At 48.2% G+C, this 22825-nt stretch overlaps 1 protein-coding gene across 41 annotated transcripts in view; it reads right to left on the reverse strand.

The window, feature by feature from the left end:
- SORBS1 (sorbin and SH3 domain containing 1) overlaps positions 1-22825 on the reverse strand; it is a 242569-nt gene that overhangs the window by 23176 nt on the left and 196568 nt on the right. For 35 of the 41 annotated variants that reach the window (XM_047760533.1, XM_047760537.1, XM_047760547.1 and 32 more), the window contains 6 exons: positions 16960-17132; positions 14225-14310; positions 10784-10951; positions 7579-7625; positions 2125-2239; positions 1858-1983 (listed from right to left, as the gene is read on the reverse strand). In XM_047760533.1, coding sequence (XP_047616489.1) covers positions 1858-1983; positions 2125-2239; positions 7579-7625; positions 10784-10951; positions 14225-14310; positions 16960-17132 — 715 coding nt within the window. Of the gene's footprint in view, positions 1-1857; positions 1984-2124; positions 2240-7578; positions 7626-10783; positions 10952-14224; positions 14311-14984; positions 16452-16959; positions 17133-22825 lie in introns of all 41 variants that reach the window. The other 6 variants (XM_047760535.1, XM_047760562.1, XM_047760567.1 and 3 more) reach the window with 2 other exon arrangements.

A 22825-nucleotide genomic window follows, 5' to 3' on the forward strand; every position in this document is an offset into this window, starting at 1 on the left:
AGACAAGGGTCCTTGTCCGACCTGATCTCGGCACATCGGAGGCCCCTGCTGGTACCCCGTGCTGTCCTGAATTGGTCATCACATTCTCTGTTCAGAAAAACCTTCCTTGGAGTTCCCGTCATGGCGCAGTGGTTAAGGAATCCGACTAGGAACCATGAGGTTGCAGGTTCAATCCCTGGCCTTGCTCAGTGAGTTAAGGATCCGGTGTTGCCGTGAGCTGTGGTGTAGGTCGCAGACGTGGCTCGGATCCTGTGTTGCTGTGGCTCTGGCGTAGGCCCGAGGCTACAGCTCCAATTTGACCCCTAGCCTGGGAACCTCCATATGCCACGGGAGCGGCCCAAGAAATGGCAAAAAGACAGAAAAAAAAAAAAAGAAAGAAAAAGAAAAAAAGAAAAACCTTCCTTGCTAGACCTGGATGGAATGAATATCACTTGGATGGAGATGCTAACGGGAGTAGAGCTATCTGCATGCTGTTAAGCTTGGTCTTTAAATATTTTTGTCAAGAAGAAGGTCAGATGTATTCCCCCAAGCTAACAGGCAAAGTATTTGACTCATAGAATGCAAAAGAGACAGATAACCAATCTTCTCTAAGGTTATGGTTCTTTTTCTTTTCCTAAACTTTATTGTTCCTGTATCATTATAGAAAAATTAAAACATGAACATAAGGCAGAAAATAATCATTACCCATACTATCACTTAGGGGTTACCACTGTTCGTATTTTGGCATAGCTAATTCCACATGGATTAGATTTGCACATACTTTTCTCTTAGGAAAACTATGAACTGTATTTCCGCTTTCCAACTTGCTTTTTTTTCGGGGGGTGGGGAGGAGCCATGCCCACAGCATGCAGAAGTTCCGGTCAGGAATCAAACCTGAGTTCAGCAGTGACAACACCAGATCCTGAACCCACTAGGCGACCAGGGAATCTCCCAACTTGCTTTTTTATACTTAATGTACAGTAAACCTCCTTCTTTTTCCAAAAGTATAATTCTCCATTTTTACTGGTTTTGCACACAGCTTAATGGCCCACTCCAGGAAGTTCTATTGTATACACGTATAATGGTTTAATTCTTGGTCCCCTGATATAGGGCAATTAGGTTGCTTCTGGGGTTTGCGTTTCTCTTTTCTGTGTATGAGGTGGCTCATCTTTCTAAGGCATATGCTCAATTCCCTCAATCCTCCATAAAATTAGTAACTTTAATAACTTCAGCCAGCCAGCGAAGGCTGACATGATAAGAGAGAGCGTCTCGGCATAGCTTAACTGTTCAAAATAAGCATAAGCGCCTTAAAGGTAATGACACCACCAGCATCTCCTGTGCACTGAGCTCCAACTAGATGCCATATATCATGCTGGGAGCTACACCGAGGCTCTTTCATTTAATCCTCTCACAGCAGCTCTGGGAGAGGGTCATTTATCCTCATCTTACATCTGCGGAAATCGTGGATCCGAAAAATTATTTAACTCCCCAAAGTCCACATGCCCTTAACCTGAGACTCTTGGATTCAAAGTTTTTTAAACTTCCCTTGGTATCAAAGAACTTCCTTTTCTCCACATTAACGCTGAACAACTTAGTCGTCAACACAGCACCAGGCTGGTGCTCATTAAACGCTGAGAACAGTTTATAAAAGAGGTCTATGACTGCAGAAATCCTGCCTTTCATCAGTGAGTTCAACATAGGTTAAACCCTGACAAACGTAGAGTCTCTTTCTTAATACCTCACCTCAGAAAGCCTCCAGGTGCAACCCTGGATCTGGCACAGCCCTGCCATGCTGGCTGCCACTGCAACGCCACATCCCCAGGACAACAGCGCCACCCAGCGGGGGAACCCATGGCATGGGATGAAAGGGCGGCTTACCTTTCTGAAGGACATTTCCACTTGCGTATCACCATTGAAGTTAAACTTGGCGATGGCTTCGCCGTATTCCAGAACCTGCACTGGTGTCAGCTTTTTGGGCTGAGCCTTCTCAGCAGGGGGAAGAAGCTGAGAAAGGAGAAAAGAGGTGAAGAAGAACAGAAGAGAGAAGAAAGCAGGGAAAATGGGAGGAAAGGAGGAAACAAAACCTGAGTTAGAGAAAGGAGGCTTTGGGCATGACCAGGCTTTTCCTTGGAAAGTCACACGTACCTCGATGTAGGTGCGGGGGAAGATCCCCACCCGGCCATGGTGCTCTCCTTCGTACCAGTTCTGATCGATCTGCTTATAAATGTAAACAATATCTCCCTTCTGCAGCGGAAGCTCCCTGTGGACAGAGGGCGATGGCGTTTTAGCAGATGTTCCAATATGTGTACGATTAAGATGCTCACTGTTTTAGCAAAGGGAATCTTGGAGTGAGGTCAAAGGGGCTAAGTTACACAAGAGGGGGCTCCATAGTTGGAAGCGAAAACCCCACAATTCAGGAAATTACAACGCCTTTGGCATTTTTCCAGCCCTTTGTGGGAGGAAGGTTCACTTTCAAACTGACTACCACTCAAAAGTGCTCTGATAGCTTGTTTGTTTGTTGCGGTTTCCTCAATGTATTTTTTGGTCAATGCCATCTCATGCTCAGAATATTTATGCAACCCATAGTGATGCACCCAGCAGTCTTCACTGCCGTTCATTAAATGATGAAAAATGTTTCCTTCTAAATACTTTCACTATTCTCTTTTAGGCCCTAGCAAGGCTTCATTACCCATTATATTTAAATTACCCTCAAATTATTTGTGATGTACTGATATCCTTTTATCATTTTCCCCATTAGCCATCCATCCACCCATCTATCATCATGCAGTAGAAAGGCTCTGAAATTAGGTAGATCTGGGTTCAAAGCCCAATTAGACCATTTACCAGCTCAGGGGCCTTGGGCAAGATACTTAATCTCTCTGAGATACTTTCTTCTTCTTTTTTTTTTTCTTTTTTGGCTGCCCTGCAGCACATGGAGTTCCCAAATCAGGGATCATATCCGAGCCACAGTTGTGACCTACACCACAGCCATGACAACACCGTATCCTTCAACCCATTGTGCCAGGCCTGGGAATCAAACCTGTGTCCCAGCGCTCCAGAGACGCTGCCCATTGTATCACAACAGGAATTCCAGGGATACTTTATTTAGTGAATATAGAAGCTAACTCAGAGTTGTTGGAGAATTTAGCAACAAACTACAAATTAAAGACAGAGTATGGTGCCTATTATAGTTAACAGTCAGGAAATGTTAATTTGCATCCTTTTCAACATGCAAAAGGGATCTTAGAAAGAAAAGTGGATTTTCCTTCAGTGTTCTTCAGGCCCTTTTTCCACTTTTCCACACACATCCCTTATATGCTTCAATAATGATATGTTAACCTCTAATCAGGACTCTGTTTTTAAAAATGAGACAGAAAGGTAAATTATAAACAAAAACTGCAACTTGAAATTTTCTCGAACTAAAAAAAAATGAACTAGATCTTTTCCATTTGCATCAAACCAACAGCATGGAAAGAAAGGTCTCTGACTGCAGTTTGGAGGGGGTGTGGCTGCTTTGCAGTGTGCCAGGAAGTCCCATGGTATGAGAGGGATGCTGGCTAAACAACTGGAGCACATCTGGAAAACCACACAAAGTCAGCGCTGTGCCCAGTGAAAGAACAAGGCAGCCTGTGTGGGTCTCACATCAGTAGGCAGGGTTCTAACCCCAAAGAAGTCTGTGAAGGGGATCTGTGGCACGTGTCTCCATAAAAAAGAAAGGTATTCGGCCAAATTTTTGCCATGGCCCTCCTTGGGGTGGGGGGGAAGAGGAGAGTTCTGAATCTGTCACCCCCTCCCGCTCCCGTTTATCCCAAACTTTGGACACATGGATGTGCAGGACTCCCAGCATACCCAGGCCTGCTGGAGAGCTGCAGACTCCAAACTCTGCCACCCTAAGTGACTCGCAGCTGTGGAGGTGGGTGGGAGCTGTAATGGCCCCAGATAAGCAGGGAGGGGGACAGCTCATGTGACGCTGAGAGGTCCCGGGCAAAGGGGATGGATGGGGCCAAAGTGGGTGGGTCACGGGGTCCTGGAGCTGTCCCCTTCCTGCACTGTGGACCACACCCCTGTCTCCCAAAGAACCAAGTGGCAAGGTCTGGCGGAAACAAGGTTTGAGAAAGCGTAACACACGAAATAATGGTTACATTGAGAAGTAATGTTTGAGAAATGGTAGCATGATATACTTTGGATCTTTTCTGGAGTGTGTCACCATGGCCCTTAGCACAGTGGAAGCTTGGAGAAAGTTCTGTGGCACAGAAACCTGCCAGACTTGGTAACACCGAGTGCTCCCACAGAACAGTTAGTTGAATAACATACTACAGGGGGAGAAATACAACCTAGTGACTGAAGATGTTCAAAATATGTTTAAAATATTCAAATCTATGGATCTCTCATTTTCTCTTTAAAAAGTTTTCTTAACTTTTTTTTTTTTTGAGGCAATGTGGTACAGTGACAGCACTGGGACATTGCACGAGGAATGTACTGACAGCACTGGGACACTGCATGAGCAATGTTGATAAATGGTGGATTCTCTCTATCTCAGCCTTCTCACCTGTTCTATTTGACAGGTTTGGTCTAAAGAAAACACTGTTACAAGATTTTTTAAGGAAATCTTGGTAAATATAATATCACAATGCCATTTAATGAGTGCATGGAACTTCCTCAATTCAGAGAAAAGCAGAAAAGGTACTTTGTTATTGTTGTTGCAGTTTTGGCCATGTCTATGGCATATGTAAATTCCCAGGCCAGGGATCACACCTGCACCACAACAGTGACCTGAGCCACTGCAGCGACAACACCAGATCCTTAACCCACTGTGCTGCAAGAGAACTCTGGTACATCTTGATTAAACTAAACAATTAATTTATATAACTTTTTTTTTTTTAAGAACCAGGGGTCTCTGGTTTAAAAGAAAGGTGGGGGGAATACTTTTTCACAAAATTTTTTTTTAAATGGAAGATTTTATTTGAATCAAATTAAGATTTATAACCCAAGACCAGCCTCTCAGAAAGATCTGAGAACTGCTCCATCCATTAAAGGTAAAAGCAAAGTTATTTAAGAATTTGAGACAGAAGGTTACACATTAAAGGATGGATTATTGATAGTTTATACAATTCTCTTGTATGAATACAAAGCAAGCAGTGAGTCATGGGTCACTGTGGCCTTGTACAAAATTAAGAAGGAAGGTTATCTCCTATAGAATTATCTTCTTTTTTTTTTTTTCACACCCCCCCCCCTGTTGTACAGCATGGGGATCAAGTTACTCTCACATGTATACATTTTTTTCCCCACCCTTTGTTCTATTGCAATATGAGTATCTAGACATAGCTCTCAATGCTACTCAGCAGGCTCTCCTTGTAAATCTATTCTAAATTATAACTGATAACCCCAAGCTCCCAATCCCTCCCACTCCCTTTATAAAAAATTTTAATTGGAGTATGGTTGACTTATAACATTGTGTTAGTTCATGGGGAGGGGGTACTTTTGCTACGCCATGCAAAATATTTTACAAGGATTACCTCAGCTGCCCTGCAGGAGAGGCATTTTTATGCCCATTTTACAAATGAGAAAATTCGAGGTGGGGCGGTTGGTGACTTGCTCACAAAGACAGTGACGGCATCGTCAGGATGCAAACCCAGGACTTCCTGGTTCTAGAGCCCACGATCTGCCCATTAGGCCACCACTTCCCGTGAGCTGTTAAGCTACAGGAATGGAGTTATGACAAACAAAACCAGACCGCACCAGCTTTGTGCCTGGTTTCTGGAAACTGACCTAGTCTCCCATTTTGTGTTGGAGGAGATCAGAACTACAGCTGAGCAGGCCCCACAGGGCATTTCCTGGCCTCTAAGGATGGAGGGCTTTCCCTCTCAGCAGCAGACATGGGGCCTCCCATCGGCAGGACAACAGGATGGCTGCTGCTCTGTGCTGCCCAAGAAAGCTCACCGCCCACTTGAATCCATGATTAGATACGAAGTAAGCAGGTTCCTCTTGGAACCCAGTCACAGGTAGCATTTCCCAAGTTTCGTTCTACATAAAATAAAAGGTTTAGGAGTTCACTTGTGGCACAGTGGATTAAGGATCTGGTGGTGTCACTGCAGTGGCTTGGGTTACTGCTGTGGTGTGGATTCAGTCCCTGGCCTGGGAACTTCCCCATGCCTCGGGCACTGCCAAAAAAACCCAAACCAACCAACTGACCAACCCAAAACCCAACAACGACAAAAAAAAAACCCAAACAGAAAGGTTTTCTGGTCATCTAAACTCAAGTAACCCTGACAAAATCAGCTCATCAGTTTCTGCATGGAAAGCGTTCTAGAGAGCCACTGATATGCCAATAGCAAAGTCTGAGGGGTGGGAGGTGGAGAGAAGTAGGATGCAGTGGTTCCCAGGCTCATTTCTATGATGGAACACTATCTGAGAAATATTTTACAGAGATACTTAGAGAAATGCTGGTCTCCTGCGGGTTCCCATAAGCCTTTACTCTCTCGGGAAGTAGTAGCAAAACGATTGCTTCTGGTTCCTCCCACAGAGAAGGTCAGCTCAAGTCACCACTTAATCAAGCAATCTGAATCCTTACGTAGGAGGTGGCAGAGCAGCACAGCAGTGAGAGCCCAGGCTCTGGCACCAGGCTGCCTGGATGTGGATCCCGACTCCATCTCTGCCAGCTTGGGCAGGCTCCTTAACCTTGCGGCCCTTGGTTTCCCCATGAGTACAAAGTAAATCATAACAGCATCAACCCCAGAGCGTTACAGTGAGAGCTGAATGAGTTAAATAGGTATTTGAATGGTGCTTGGCGCATGGTAAACTCTTAAAAACTACTGCTTTTCTTTCTTTTTTTTGGCCACACCCATGGTATATGGAAGTTCCCAGGCCAGCTTAGCCCCACACTGGATCCTTAAGCCCCTTAACCCATTGCATCACAGCAGGAACTCCTAAACACTACTGCTATCTATTTATTTATTTATTTATTTATTTATTTATTTAGTCTTTTTTTGTCTCTTTAGGGCTGCATTCACAGCATATGGAGGTTCCCAGGCTAGGGGTCGAATCGGAGCTGTAGCTGCTGGCCTAAGCCACAGCCACACCAGATCCGAGCCATGTCTGCAACCTATACCACAGCCCACAGCAACGGCAGATCCTTAACCCACTGAGCAAGGCCAAGGATTGAACCCAAAACCTCATGGTTCCTAGTCGGATTTGTTTCCGCTGTGCCACAACGGGAAATCCTACTGCTATTGATTGATTGATTGATTGTCTTTTTGCCATTTCCTGGGCCACTCCCACGCATATGGAGGTTCCCATGCTAGGGGTTGAATTGGAGCTGTAGCCGCCAGCCTACGCCACAGCCACAGCCACGTGGGATCCGAGCTGCGTCTGCAACCTACACCACAGCTCACGGCAACGCTGGATCCTTAACCCACTGAGCAAGGCCAGGGATCGAACCTGCAACCTCATGGTTCCTAGTTGGATTCGTTAACCACTGCAACACGATGGGAACTCCACCCTACTGCTTTTTAAATCACTGTTATTTCTCCACCTCTTCTCTATGAGTGAACTTCCGCGTTTCAAAGAGGCAGTTGAGTGAATATGACGGGTGGCACTTACTTTAGCGTCTGAGCTTTAAAGTCAAATTTGGCTCTGGCAGGTCTCATCTAAACACAAGAAACAATGACAAGTTAGAATCACAATTCATGTACAATGAAAAGGACCCATTTTCACAGGTTCCCAGAGAGCAGAGCAGAAAAATCCGCCCTAACCAGTTTACGCTGCTGTTGCAATATGGGCAAAATTCCACTTTGTCTGACCTTAGCAGAGTACTAGATGGAGGTCTGGTCAGCTCTGCCACGCATCGGGTGATGATCTGCCTCGGGAGGGCCAGATTTAGGGAAGGATGGCTCAGAAAAACCCTAAAGCTGAAACGCTGGTTCCCAAAGCTGACCGCTGCTATTAAAAAAACAGCCAGAAGTCCTAAGTCATTCCTTCTCTCCCGTCTTACTCTTTGGGGAACGTGTTCTATTTGCCTGACTTCAATTACGACCTGCAAGTAGATGAACCCCTGACCGACCTCTCACGTCACCTCCAGCTCCACATACTTCCCACGGTCTGTGAAATCACCCAAGAAGCCTGATAAAGTGAGCCCTGAGCTCATTCTCTTCCTCCAGGGCTTCTTGTGGGGTTGCCCTCGCCTCCAGGACCCCCCCGGGCCTGAAAGTCATCTGCGGCCCCCGGCTCCACTCTCTCATCAAGTCTGTCATGAAGTCACGGCAAGCCTCCCTCCCCCGCCCCCAGGACCCGACTGGGGGACTCGGGTCCGACCTCTAGTCTCTCCAGGCACAAAGCGTCCTTTGATTTTTCCTTCTCTTCACTCTAATCTACTGTCACTCAGGAGCACAAATAACATTCCTCAAATACGTCCATCACATCACTTCCTTGCTTTGAAGTTGGCTGAATCTTTCAACTGCCCTCAGATCAACTCGAGGTGGGTTAATGAGGCCGTTGGGTAATTTCTCCCCACTCCTACCTAACTGCCTTTATCTCCTACGACACTCTTCCTGTTCCAGTCAGGCAAACCGATGTGCTGCACCTTGTCTAGACACCCCTTCTTTGTCTGGAATGTCTTTTTTTCCTTTTTTTTGTCGTTTAGGGCCACATCCGCAGCATATGGAGGTTCCCAGGCTAGGGGCCGAATCAGAGCTGGAGCGGCTGGCCACACCACAGCCACAGCAAGGTGCCTGGAATTTCTTCATCTCCAATACCAGCAAAAAGAGTAAAAGAGTCCCCTTGACATATTGTAGTTATTTGCACATGTTTCTTTCCCACCATTAAAAGCAGTTATTTGAACAAATTTTTTTAAAAAAAGAAAAACAGAGGGGAGAAATTATGTGAGTACACCGCCCATGGCTGCCAACAGAATTCTGCCCCAGCCATGAGCAGCTCCAACTGCTGTGATTTTTTGGTCTGGGCAAACAATGGGATAAAAATTAAATCACATACTTCAATATGAGAAGGCACGAACAAAGCAGAGGGGAAAAAGAGTCTTGGTGAGGGGGGATAAAGTGTTTTTTAGAAGCTTCACCAAGCTTAGTTTTAGATTTGATCCCTTAGTGAAATGCCCATGTTTCCAGGCTCCTCCACTTGGGGTCTTTTTTGTAGGGACCTTCTTTAAGGCCATGACTTCTCTGCAGGAATTTTTTATTTTCACATTTTCATGCGATGGTTCCATCTATCTACCTACAAATGTACATATAAGAAATCAATTGAATATGTCTTATAATTAATGTATTATAATCAATGTCAAAGAATTTCAATGCCTGCATCTGTGTCTGTGATCAAAGAAGATAAATTGACAGTTGTAAGCAAATTAAAAAAAAAGAACAAATATGATGTTAATAATACATGACAAGTTCAGGAGAGAAGGCCAAATGACCAACACTGTAAGGACAAAAGTTTCACAGTGATTCCAATTTAAAAAAAAAAAAAAAAAAGGTTGTTACCTCATGACAGTCAGCTGTAGAGCTGTGCAAACTTTAAAAAATTTATACCACTGAGAGTTCCCGTTGTGGCTCAGCAGTAACGAGCCTGACTAGTATCCATGAAGATGCAGGTTCTATCCCCGGCCTTGCTCAGTGGGTTAAAAGATCTGGTGTTGCTGTGAGCCTGTGGTCTAGGTCGCAGATATGGCTCAGATCTGACATTGTTGTGGCTGTGGTACAGGCTGGCAGCTGCAGCTCCAACTCAACCCCTAGCCCAAGAATTTCCATATTCCACTGGTGTGGCCATAAAAAAAAAAAAAAAAAAAAAATTACCAAAGTAGCACCATGTTCACACTCTGCGTGGCAACTGAATTCAGACAAAATGATATCATCTCTCAATTACATTAATAAAACCCAAACTATATGATGAATAGCTAGTGGGGCCTCTGTCACTCAAATGATAGCGACATGAGTATTAATCAGCTATTACACTGAATGTATACACTTTGGCCTTACTCCCCCATCTCTCCACCTTCTCAAGCCCCAGACACACACGTGCTTCCCCAAAGGAGCTAATCTTCAGCAGGGCCACTTAAGGGTCACATGGCAAAACAAACGTTAAGATGCAGCATTTGGCCAGCACGGGAATTTCAACATGTTGACCTTCCTGTAGGAGGCCAAAGCCTGGATGAAATCACTTCAAGATTTGTGCTGCTTTGTTCCTTTTATAATATTAGGTTTTGTAATCTCAGCTTAGAAAGTGCAAAATTAAGGGAACAAAGGAAATCTCTCTCAGAGAGCTCTTACCCCAACTGCAAAACTCTGTTTCAAAATTCCTCAGTGAGGTTTAAGCTCCACTGAACACTTTTGTCAGTGAATTCACTGTAGGACACTGAGAGGCAGTACTGTATGTCCTAGGAGTTACACTAAGCCATCTCTTCAAAGAAGAATCTTATCATTGTCCACCCCATAGCTACTAATGCATAGGGACTAAGGTATAGCTTTCTAAGCAGAATGCACAGGCAACACGGTACCATGATAAAATGCAGGATGGAGAGGACCGGACCGATGAAAGCAGCCGATGCTCTAAGGCATGCATTTGGGGGTGTGCGCCTAGCAGACCCCGGTCCCACAGCCAGGCATGCTTGGACATACAGAGCACAGGAAACAATGGGAGTCATGTCCACCAATCAGCCAGAGAAGAGCCAAAGCAAGCCTAAGGGAAGCCAGGATGACAGATGCTGTTTGGAGAACTAATTTGGCCTACGGAGGGCAATGCCGAGGGGAGGCAAATATTGCTTTGGGTCAAGCAGCAGATCGAGGCGACCAAAACAGACCTCTGACCCAGATTTCCTTTTTGCCGTATCGTCTATATTGAGGAGGTCCCCAAAGCGCTCATTAGTGATAAACTGATGGTGCGTCGGGATGACGCCCGTGTGGCGTCGAGCTGCAATATCGGCCTCTTCTTGCTCTCGCTTAAGTCGTCTCTGGTCCGCTAAAAGTTTCTGCCATGAAATTGCATAAAATGGGCTGTGAATCATCTGGTCCAGGGTACTGGAAAACTCCCAACCAAAACAATTGAGGAAGAAGGTGCTGGGTCAATAGGGAGGAAACAGATGTTGGAGGGGCTCTATGGCCACAACTGTGACACTCCCGCTGTAACCACCCACTGTGCACTCCCAGCACTGTGGGGAGAAACCTGGGGACCGCTGGGATGTGTGGAGGGCTGAGCCCTGCACAGTTACACTGTTCCCAGACTCTCTCCCCGCTCAGCCCAAAGCCTCCTGCCTCCTGATACCAGATGGCCAGGGCCAGGTCACCCAGGGGGACACCAGGAGCCACTCACGAGCATGGCAGGGGGCCAGAAGTGCTGTCCTTACCTCGCTTAAGCAGTGACAAGTTTCCACAGTGTATTCCCATGGTGGGACCAGGGCTGGCTGGTCCCTCCTGCCCAAATCAGGCCTGTTAAACCTGCTGTGGGCTTTTACTGTGTGGTTCTATGGCAAGCAAGTCACTTTTGTGCTTCCTATTCCTGCTGCTCTAGAGGTACTCACTTCAGAAAATATGGCACTGCTTCTGCTGGGCCAGACAACCTTTCCTCTGAGCACAATTTTTAGGTCTCAGAACATGTACCAAAGGCTATTTAAGTGACTGACAGAGAGTATCACTTACTTATTATGACTTTGTTTTGTTTTGTCTTGCTTTTTAGGACTGCACCCACAGCATACGGAGGTTCCCAGGCTAGGGGTTGAATTGGAACTATAGCTGCCAGCCTACACCACAGCCACAGCAACTTGGGATCCGTGCCGAGTCTGCGACCTATATACCACAGCTCGCGGCAATGCTGGATCTTTAACCCACGGATCGAGGCCAGGGATCGAACCTGCGTCCTTATGCATACTACTCAGATTAATTTCCGCTGAGCCATGATGGGAACTCAGATCATTACTTTTAACTTAACTCTTTCCTCATTAGGTGAAAGGAAGCTGAGTTTAAGGGCATGGCATAGACTATGAATACAGAAGATAAACCAAGCATAATGGTACCTGGGTTTAGAAGAAATAACCTCTCCTAAGGAAATAGTCATCTATTTCTAGTTTTAAAGGCCTTTTAAAATAATTAAACAATGTTGTATCTAACTACATGTCCTCATTGCCTACTGAAATGACCCTATAGAAGTGAATTTTAATGTCTTCTTACTCCATACGAATTGAACTTATGGTCCTGGGATTGACATTTCTTGCAGGAAAGCACTAGTTAGAACTGATCATTCTTAGCATTCTCAATAAAGCATCAGTCTTCTTCCAGCACACAATTAAATGTCCTCAGTGACACCTAGCCCCCAAGGAGGGAGGGCCCATGTTCTATGTTCCTCCAGGGCCCACCAGTAATAAAGCAACTGGTGGTGGCTTTCCGGTGCTCAGGTAAGCGTGGTAAGGATTAATCAAGACAAGACACGAGGAAGTGCTCTGTGAAGCACAGGGGAGCCCTGGTTTCCAGCTCTGCCTCTGGAACAAGTTAACTTGCTCGGTGGCCCTGGACAAACCGCCACCCTGTGTCAGCCCTTTCCTAGATAAAACAAGGGGACTGGCTATATGTCCCTCCCGGGACTGACGAGTTCTCGCTCTCTGAGATGCCATTATCACCAATGGTAATAATAAGCCATCTGCCCATTAAAAAGCCAGGACCGTCATTCCCCTCGATGGGACATGGGTTATTGCTGAAGCAATGGAAATGGAAGGATGCAAACGGAGCAGAGCTCCCTACCCAGCACCCGAACGTGACCTCAGTAAACCCATATTCCCAGTTTAACCACATAAGCCAAAAATGATGGATTAAGACACAAGGATTCCCGAGCCTGTGTTATTCAGGGTGAGCTGCTCACCCTCTGAATTGCGAAACCAGCAAAGTAAAATCTGCTGCCCATGTGGTAGGCAAGACATCTATCACAAAACCTTCCGGGTTGGATGCTAGGGGTACTGCTACCCAAACGGAATGTCATCTTCTCTCATCAGAGAAGCCCCGGCTCAGATACGTGGGAATCTTGTTATCTCAGTGATAGTGACCAAAAGGCATCTGTTCTGTGGCCCAATGGACACTCCTTGTGAGTGGGGTTTTCACCTTATTACTACAAATAATTCTGTCCATCAGGTGCCTCTTCTTGTTTCCACGGACAGGTGCAAGTGTCTTACCGAACTGTCTGTGTTGTGCCTGGAGAGGGGTGGAGCGATGGTCATTTTTGCCCTTTGTCTCCCCATCGGGCAGCGGTGACTGTTACTCTCCAGCTCTTTTCAATGTCAGCCTTGCTCTAATCCACCAGGAAACTCCCCCTACACTCTGAAGCCACTCAACAAAACAGAGCAACCCAGGAAAAAGGCTTCAGACTTTACAGGGGAAGGGGCAGATCTGTGTACACATGAATGCCCTCCCCTGCCGCCAACAGGTTCAAAGCAAGTCTTCCATCTCATAATTCACTGTGGGAAAATGTTCATCAGGGCTTGTTTAATCTATAGGGCTCTTTCTTACGGGAACATGAAGTCTGGAAAGCACGCCTCATAACAACGCTTCATCACAATGGAAGCTTGTGATCTTGCCTGTTTAGCTGATATGCAGAACGACCCCTTCCTAAACCCCAGGAAACACTGCTCCTTTTCGGACCTGTCAGTTCTACCACTGTAGGACAGACATCGCACCAGACAAGCTCTGCATCCCGAAGTCCTGGGGTGGGGAGTTACCAATGCTTATTGGGGTATCTCTCTTCTTCTGAGTTCAAGGCAACTTAAAACGGTTTTTATAAAATGTGCCATTGGTTATATTCTTTTTCAGGGTCCTCTTTCTCCTACTGCATCCTTCTCAATGTGAACTATGCTTTATGCCAATAGAGAGTGGGTGGTATTGGAGAAACAGGAGGGTGGTTGTCCTGGAGAGTAATTAGGTGGGGGACTCTGCTTAATAACAAGAGGAAGAGCCTCTGGGTTCCCCTTGCAAGGCACCGAATGCAGCGGTGGGCAACCTCTTTCTGAACCTCCCAGGTTCAGTACTGGCTCGCAGTACTGGCTGGCCTTGGCATTTGGAACCTGGGGCCTTGGGGAAAATCAGTCCTACTTTTTGGAAAAGTAGAGTAAGAGAGGAGTGACGGAGCCTATGTCATATAAAAAGTCACCTGTGAAAACCCAATGTTTGCTTCTAACTGCTAGACCATGTCCCCTCCCTGAATGTGTACCTCCTTCATATTTTTAACTGCCCAAGAGCTAAGAGATTTCAAAGGCGGCGATTACCTCTTTATCATCATGACGTCTTCGAATAAATTCTTCTGTAGACTCCAAGTAATCAGCTGGGATAAAATGCCTTGGCGATTCTGAATCTTCAAAACAATAAAGTAGAATTAAAACAGGCAAGGTTTGAGTAGGAAACCAGATTGGGAAGAGATTTCACCTTTCAGCCGTGAGAAATAATATCAAGTGTTCACCGTCTTTGGTGGTCAGTACTCAAATTCTGAAGGAAAAAAAACCCAAATCCCCTCCCTCTTGTTTCTTGACTTAGGAACTAGTTTAATACAAAGAAAACTAATCAGAGGCAAAACGTGAGCAAAGAGAGGATTTTCTTTGAAAAGGGCCCCTATTAAGAGACGTGCAGGATCTTACAGGGACGCACACTGTACACACACACACACACACACACACACGCACACACACACACGGCCACCGAGAGAGGCTGCCTCTCAAAAAACCACGGGGTGAGTTGAGATTGGTGTGAACTGCAAAGGTGTTCAAGAGTTCAAATGAACAAATTTCTCAGAGGAGCTAAACGGCCAATTTTTCTTTCGAAACAGAGTTTGGCGGTTAGTCTAAATGACACGGGGGGTCTGTTTTTAAAGAAGTGCAGCCACTACGAGCCATGATTAATTGCCAAGCAAAACAAACAGAAAACGAAGGACGGACCAGAAAATGAGCACCAAGGGCACACGGGAGGAGGGAACAAAGCAAGCAGAGTGGAGAGATGGGTGAAGTGAGATGGGGCAAAGACACAGAAGGCCACCTCCAAGGGATGTTCCCAGTTCACTTTGGGGGTTGTTGTTCCTGTCCAGGCCGTGGTCTGGGTATGACACGGAGTTCCCGTTACTAAAGGCTCTCGGGCAGACCTCCGGGGCTGAGGGTCTCTCCTGAGGGGCCTCAGAGGTCCGGCTCAGCCTGGCCATGGTGTGCCGGGAAGACAGGCGTTTGGGGACCGAGGGCTTCTCCCCGGAGGGGGGCTCATCCAGATGGGGCTGACTGGGGGGCTCTGCCTTCTGGCCTGAGAAGTCCCCGGAGCAAGGCTGTCTAGGGGGGTGCTGGAGAGGCTTTTTCAACCGAAAAGGGAGGGGGCTCATTAGGTAGATATTCCTGAGGAGCGTGGCCTTGTCCCCCCGGGGGTCTGGGCGCCAGTCGGGCCGCCTGCAGGTCTGCTGCTGCTCGTGCCTCCGGATGGTGGTGAAGCGGGTGTACGAGGCTGGGCAGGTGCCCTTGCACTTGTTGAGGCGGTGTTTGGGGAAGTCTCCGTGCACACTGCTGCTGCTGCCCTCTCGGCTGTCGCTGGAGATGTTAGAGCAGCGGTCCAGCTCGTCTGAGCAGGTGGAGAGGGGCTCGGAAGGCACGAGGCCCCGGAAGCCCAGGGTGGGGTCCGCCATCCGGCTACATATTGGGGAGGCATAGAGGCCTTCGGGGCTGAGCCCCCCCACCACCTCTCTGGGCCGGAGCTTCGTCGACTCTAGCAGGGACTCGGCCGATCGGGTGGAGGTCAGGCCGCCCCGGGCCAGCGCGGGCGTGGGGGACTTGCTCAGCCTGCCCGACAGGTCCAGGGACGGCATGGAGCGTGAGCGCTGGATCAGCTGCTCGAAAGCCGTGATGCGGGAGGAGACGGTGTGCTTGGGGATGTTCTCCGAGCCCTCCTGGCTGGGGCCCAGCTCGCCCCTGGACAGTGCCAGGCCGCTCCTCTCAAAGTGGGAGGCAAGATCCCGTACACTGGAGGAGGAGACGGAGCCCAGGGAGAGGCCGGCCCGGTTGATGTGGTGCATGTCCCGGTAGAGCACGGTGAACTGCGAGCCGGCCCTTCTGGAGAGCGGGCAGGGCCTCCTGGCGCCAGTGCTGTACTCCTGCAGGCTCATGGTGCTGCCCAACTTGCCGTCGTAGTCCCGCCTCGAGCGCATCAGCAGGTTCTCCACGCTGCCCCCCACTTGCAGGGGGAGGCCTCTCTTGGAGTCACCCAGAGAAACCGAGACACACAAGTTCTCGTAGCTCTGAGCCTTTTCTGATGGCAACAGGATGCTCTTCTGATCCTGCAAAAGAGCGCTGGGAGCAGAGAGCCTGGGTTTGAATTTGGAGGGGAGGATTTCCGAAATGCAGGCTTTCGCGGCAGACAGGGGTTTCTTGTGCTTACACCCAGGGCCTAACACACTGCTAGTGTGACCCGCTCGGCTATGGACTGAAGATGAAGAAATAATGTGAGCATTCCCACCTTTACGATCCACTGGAAAGCATGCAGAATAAAATAAACAGACCCATTAGGTTAAAGCTGAAAGCTGCTACGAAAAGGAAAAAAAAAAAAAAAAAGGAGAGGTAACATGCTCATTTGTCATAAGGGGTTTTTGGGTTTTGGTTTTAATTTCCAGTCGATGTCCGGAAGCAAAATAATCTGTGCTGCAAAGCAGGTGCAAAGATGCAACGAAAAATGGTCACCCTGTTAGAGTTAGGAAAAGCTCAGCTAATTTCTAAGAAAAGGGAATCAGAACGAAAAAGAGAGAGATGCTTCAGGGAGAGCAAGAGTGGGTTCAAAGGAAGGGACGCTATTGATACCAGAAAGAAAAATGGCCGGTGAAACACTAGGGGAGGGGCTAGGTGGGCTTGATGGCCTGGAAATGGATCTGAACAAGTCAAAACTTATCCCAGTAGCTGGAGGTCAACCCCCCAGCCCCGCCGCCAACACCCCGATGATGGGTGTGGATGGGCAAGCAGCACCCCCAGATTCACCCAGTTACCTTTCGTGGAGGCCGAGCTAGATGGCCGCTTGAGCCCGCTCAGGCCCTGGAGAGGGATGTCTCCTCCTTCCAAGACACTTTTATAAATCTGCCTCTCGTTCTCCAAGCTAGCAAAGTCCCCAGGAGCCCCATCTGATTCCCTCTTCACTGCGTGGAAGTTGGAAGAATATATACTGAGAACGATGGAATTTTCAAAGAGAGAAGAGGGGGAAAAATATACAGAATAAGATTTAATATTTTTAACATTTTTTTCAAAAAAGCACCTTACCAGCTGTGTACAAGGCAACACCCTTCCTAGCATCCTAATCAAGAACCATCCTTTTGGAGTTCCCGTCGTGGCTCAGTGGTTAACAAATCCGACTAGGAACCATGAGGTTGCGGGTTCGATCCCTGGCCTTGCTCAGTGGGTTAAGGATCCGGCGTCGCCGTGAGCTGTGGTGTAGGTTGCAGACTCGGCTCAGATCTTGCGTTGCTGTGGCTCTGGCGTAGGTTGGTAGCTAGAGCTCCGATTCGACCCCTAGCCTGGGAACCTCCATATGCTGCGGGAGCAGCCCTAGAAATGGCAATAAGACAAAAAAAAAAAAAAAAAAGAACCGTCCTTTCAAAAGGACACTCTTACCGAGACAGAGCGCTATAGATAAGACAGGCTCACAGGTGCCCCTGGGAGCTCAGGAATTCTGTCCAAACAGCAAGGTGCTCTAACCCACATGATGGCATTTGTGCTTTAAAAGAAGAACTCTGAGAAATACCTCCTAGGGAAAGAGGGCAGTAGCAGGGGTCGGCCAGGAGCTGGGGGCCCTGTGGCTGCACACGAGATGGGACAACCAAGGATGTAAGTGGAGCCTCTGCATGTTGATGGCTGGTCTTGGCCACTCCAGGTCCACCACCTGGATTATTTTTCTGGGTTGATCCTTGCAAGTGCTTTGACCAATGCAGTATGGAAATCAACCATGAAAGGGGGTGACCCAGCTGTGTTGGGTCTCCAGGAAGACCAGCCACCAAGTGTAACGGGAAGCTGGGATCCATGTGCTTTTTATCCCAGCCACATGTTGCGCCAGCTGCTTTCAAAATGTGTATTGAGAATCTTATGATTGTGTTATAAGTGTAAACTATGGCTCACTTACAGCCTTCATTTATTTTGTGTTTTTTTTTTTTCTTTTTGCCATTTCTTGGGCCGCTCCCATGGCATATGGAGGTTCCCAGGCTAGGGGTCGAATTGGAGCTGTAGCCACTGAACTACATCAGAGCCACAGCAATGCGGGATCTGAGCCACTTCTGCAACCTACACCACAGCTCACGGCAATACCGGATCCTTAACCCACTGAGTGAGGCCAGGGATTGAACCCGCAACCTCATGGTTCCTAGTCGGATTTGTTAACCACTGAGCCATGACGGGAGCTCCAGCCTTCATTTATTTTGATCATGCTGAGAATCTAGGTATTTTTGCACATCACCGCAAATCCTTTTGGGAATGAGGTGGGGCACAGGCAAAGGTAAGAGCACTTATTTGCTAAACCTTCCCCCTCTCCCAATTCCAGTTTTCTATGCCCTTGTCCACTGACACACACACACACACACACACACACACACACACACACACACTCAGATAAGTGCTGACCTCTCTCCCACAAAAGCACTCAAGTGCCCGCTAGGCTGCTTTTCAGTCCTATTGAATTCCAGTTACTGACATCAATATGGACTTTCCAGCTCTTAAGACATCAACAGCTTGATGAAATTGCTTCATCTCAATATTTCATTGTGAATATTGTCAAGGGAAAGAAAAGGTTAAGGAATTACAATAGTGGACACCGAGACACCACCCTTGAAACCTAGATTCTACAAGGAACGGTGTTCTGCCTTCGCTTGCTCCCATCTCCCATCTCTTTCCCTCTCCCCATGCATCACTACACTGTTATTTTTATACTCCCACAGACTCTGGGTCCCCATGGTTACAGACAATGACAGCAACTGCAGCCCTACACCCTGCTTGGGGAGCCGTCCCATGTGGGTGGCCCTGGGCTAAGCACCTGATAATCATTCTCTAATTCCCACAAGCAATCCTACTTTCTCCCATTTTCAGATGAGGACAAGGCACAGGGAGGGCACAGTCAGGAGACTGGCAGAGGTGGAACTTGAATCTTGCCGTCAGATACCCTGACTATACTCTCAGCCGCTGTAACATTTCCCGACCACCCAGGAGGCAGCGCCTTCCAAGAGCCCAGACTCGCACATCACTGGAAACAGGCTTAAAGATGCTGGAGCTTCGTGTGCCTCATCACTGCCAAGGGCCACCTGCCAGGGTGCACTCTTGGACAAGTGTCCAGAACAAGGAGTCAGAAACGGAAAAGAGATGAGACTGTGGTAGGACAGGCAACCTCTCCACCTCAAAGTGGTCAAGGTCCCCACTGCTTCCAGCACTGGTAACAACCCCTTCCTGGTCTCCACCAATCCTGGACCCTGGTTCTGTGCCCACCGCTGCTTTAAGGGCTTCCCAGGTCTCCTCAGGGCACTGCCAGGCTGTCCAGGTGCTCAGTCCCTCCTCATTCCTCCAGCCTAGGTCAGGGGATCAAATGCTTCTCCCTGTTCCTCAGACGACATGGGAGAACCTAAGGGGAATCTAAGGGGAAAGAATCGAAGCTGACAACGTAAAAGCAGGCAAATGAAGCGAGGCTACAGAGCACCCTCCAGGGCGTGTGTCTCCAAGGAGCAGCCCCTGGAAGGGGCAGAATGAAGCCAGGCTCTTCCTCCCAGGCTGTGCCCTTGTTTGCAGGTGCCCACTTGACTATCTTGGCCATGGGTGCACTCAATACACATTGGTTGAATGAATAAAAGGTCACATTTTCAGAAAGTAAAACTGGCACACATGATCTAAGGATATGTTTTGACTTGTGAAATTATGCATTTAGAAATTCTTTCACAAGTATCAGAATTATACCACATTTACTGAGGTCTCCTAGCTCCCAATATCAGTGACCAGGGAGTCATCCGAAGGGTGGAAAGAGAAACTACAAGGGATTAGGACAGCGTGGGCTGAGGCTGGCTGTCCTTACTGTGCACTGGGCCCCTGCCTGGAGGTACCCCTCCCTCCCTAGAGACAAGCAGGTGCAGCTTTCCAGGCTCTGAGGTGACACCCACACCGCTTTTGGCTCTCCTGCTTCTGCCTATAGGAGGCGTCCCCAGCCACTACCCTGGGTTCTGATTGATAAAAGCCATCAACTCTTGCTCGAGGGCTGGAGAACCCCTAAAGCTGCCTTGCAAGGTTGAGGGACTCTGCCAATTTAAATAAATGTAAGTTCATTTAAACCGGCTTTAAATTTGAATTTCACAATTAAAAATAAATCTGGGGCATTCCCATGGTAGCTCAGCGGGAAACGAATCTGACTAGTATCCATGAGGATATGGGTTTGATCCCTGGCCCCGCTCAGTGGGTTAAGAATCTGACATGGCCATGAGCTGTGGTATAGGTCACAGACACAGCTCAGATCCTGCGTTGCTGTGGCTGTGGGGTAGGCCAGCAGCTATAGCTCTGATTCAATGCCTAGGCTGGGAACTGCCACATGCTGTGGATGCAGCCCCCCCCACCCACCCATAAAAAAAGGAAAGAAAGAAAAAATAAACCTGCCCCTTTTCTACACTTCCCTTTCACAGTCCACCCTCTTCTTTTCTTTTTCTTTTTGCCCACATCCTCAGCATGTGTAAGTTCCTGAGCCAGGGATGGAACCCGAGCCTCGCAGTGACAACGCTGGATCCTAAACCCGCTGCGCCATAGAGGAGCGCCTCCATTCTCTTCCTTTTGGCTGTATTTTTTTATTTTGTTGTCCAGTTGAACCCCATGTTTCTCCTTTTTGTACAGCCTCAACTGAGAAAAGATCCACGAATAGATGTCCTTTAGGCTCGCCAACCCACACTGGGATGACGGAGATCTATCCTGAGAGGGGACCGTCTCTAAAGCCCTGTCTGCCTTGGTGTGGGGTTAGCAGATCGCCCTCAGCACCAGGGACTGACCGACAGCGGTTTCTGTCCTGCTGCCCATGAAACTACCTCAGCCTCGGGCAGAACTGCCAAGCCCACCCCCCTTGTGCCTCCTCACTTCGTTTGGTTAAGACTCTCAGCCGTAACTGGCTGCCTGACCTCACACGCACCCCCACCTCACCAGTTGTCAGAACCCACCTCCCTCCCACAACCACCCCACTTCTGGCTTTATTCCACCCGTTATCACCCTGTTTTCCTGCTTCCCACTAGAACAACAAGCCAGTCCTCAGGAAACCTCTCAGAATAGATTTGCTGCAGCCAATTGTTTTCTTTCTGATACCAAAGCCAACATGTTTTTCCAGATGTGGAACACTTTGCAACGGAGGGCCTCCTTGTTTAAAAAGGGCACCTGAAAGCTCCTGAACACTGTTTTTGTTTTGTTTTTGTTTGTTTGGTCTTTTTGCCTTTTCTAAGGCCTCTCCTGCGGCACATGGAGGTTCCCAGGCTAGGGGTCGAATTGGAGCTGTAGCCACCAGCCTTTGCCAGAGTCACAGCAATGAGGATCCGAGCTGCGTCTGCGGCCTACACCATAGCTCACAGCAACGCTGGGTCCTTAACCCACTGAGCGACGCCAGGCATCGAACCCACAACCTCATGGTTCCTAGTCGGATTCATTAACCACTGTGCCATGATGGGAACTCCCTCCTGAACACTGTTTTTAAATGTATCATCTCCACTGGCTCGCCGAAGGTTAGAAAGACATATCATTTGTCCCAGTGTCCCCAAGGGGAGTCTCAGGAGCAGAGTGGTGAAGGCATGTGCAGAAGGTCACAGAGTTCTTGGGTCTTTGCTGTGGTTCAAACAGATCAGAGAGGATGGGAAAACCTGCCAGACTGATTGAGAAAGGCCAATTCGGGCTAGCAACCACTGACTACGTAACAAAACAGATCCAATTCAGGAGCTCAGCCCTCGGGTAGCCTGAGTCGAGCCATTTTTGGTTAGGAAAGTGCAAGCCAGGAGACAGCGGTGGAGAACTCGACCTCTGGCTAAGATGCAGCGCTGGCTGCTGAGTTTCAAGGGACAGTCAACAAAAGCACACTCGCTGGAAGGACAAAGTGAGAGAACAGAGCAATCGTCTTAGGGCTAACTGTTCCCAATGACACTAACAGGCGGGCTCTGGAGGAGGCAGGCAGGGTCCGGGCAGGCTGAGATTCCAGCCCAGCTCCAACAAGGAATGTGATCGGCTGAGGCAAACCCGCTGTTTAAAAACTTGGGAAGAATCCGTTTCTTTCAGCCTCAGCCTCTTTCATCTGCAAAACTAATACGGGTTGGTGAGATGGTCCGAGAAATCCATCTTCAAATCTGTACACACCTTTCTTTTGAACCCCAGACGTAAACATTCAACTGCCTTCTAAACATGCCCGGTCCTCAGGCATCTTCAACCCAACCTGTCCCAACCAAACCTGTGTTCCTCTATCTCCCCCTTCACCCAAGCCAGAAAGCGGAGGGTATCAACCCCCTTTCTCCCTCTCCTTGCCCCCCAGACCCAGGCAGTCACTAAGTCCTGCTCACTCCCTGTCCTTGACACAGCTCACATGAATTCCTCTGCTCCCCAAGCTCCCCGCTCACCCCCGCCTCTGCAGGAAGCACAGCACTGCTCCCATGGCACCTCTCCAGCTCCGACTCCCTCCAATCATCCTTGCAAATCACTGCCAGTGATGTTGTCAGAAGACCTCAGTTTGTCATCTCAATGCTCATCTCATTCACTCCACAAGTATTTACTTAGCAGCTCCTCAGTGTCAATCACTCTCCTAGGTGGAGATTCTACCGAGGACAAAGCAGACAAAAACGTCCAGCCTCATGGTATTCAAAGAATGCGTATGGATGTACGGCT

The sequence above is a fragment of the Phacochoerus africanus genome, chromosome 15 (genome assembly GCF_016906955.1).
Source record: "Phacochoerus africanus isolate WHEZ1 chromosome 15, ROS_Pafr_v1, whole genome shotgun sequence".
Taxonomy (NCBI): Eukaryota; Metazoa; Chordata; class Mammalia; order Artiodactyla; family Suidae; genus Phacochoerus; species Phacochoerus africanus.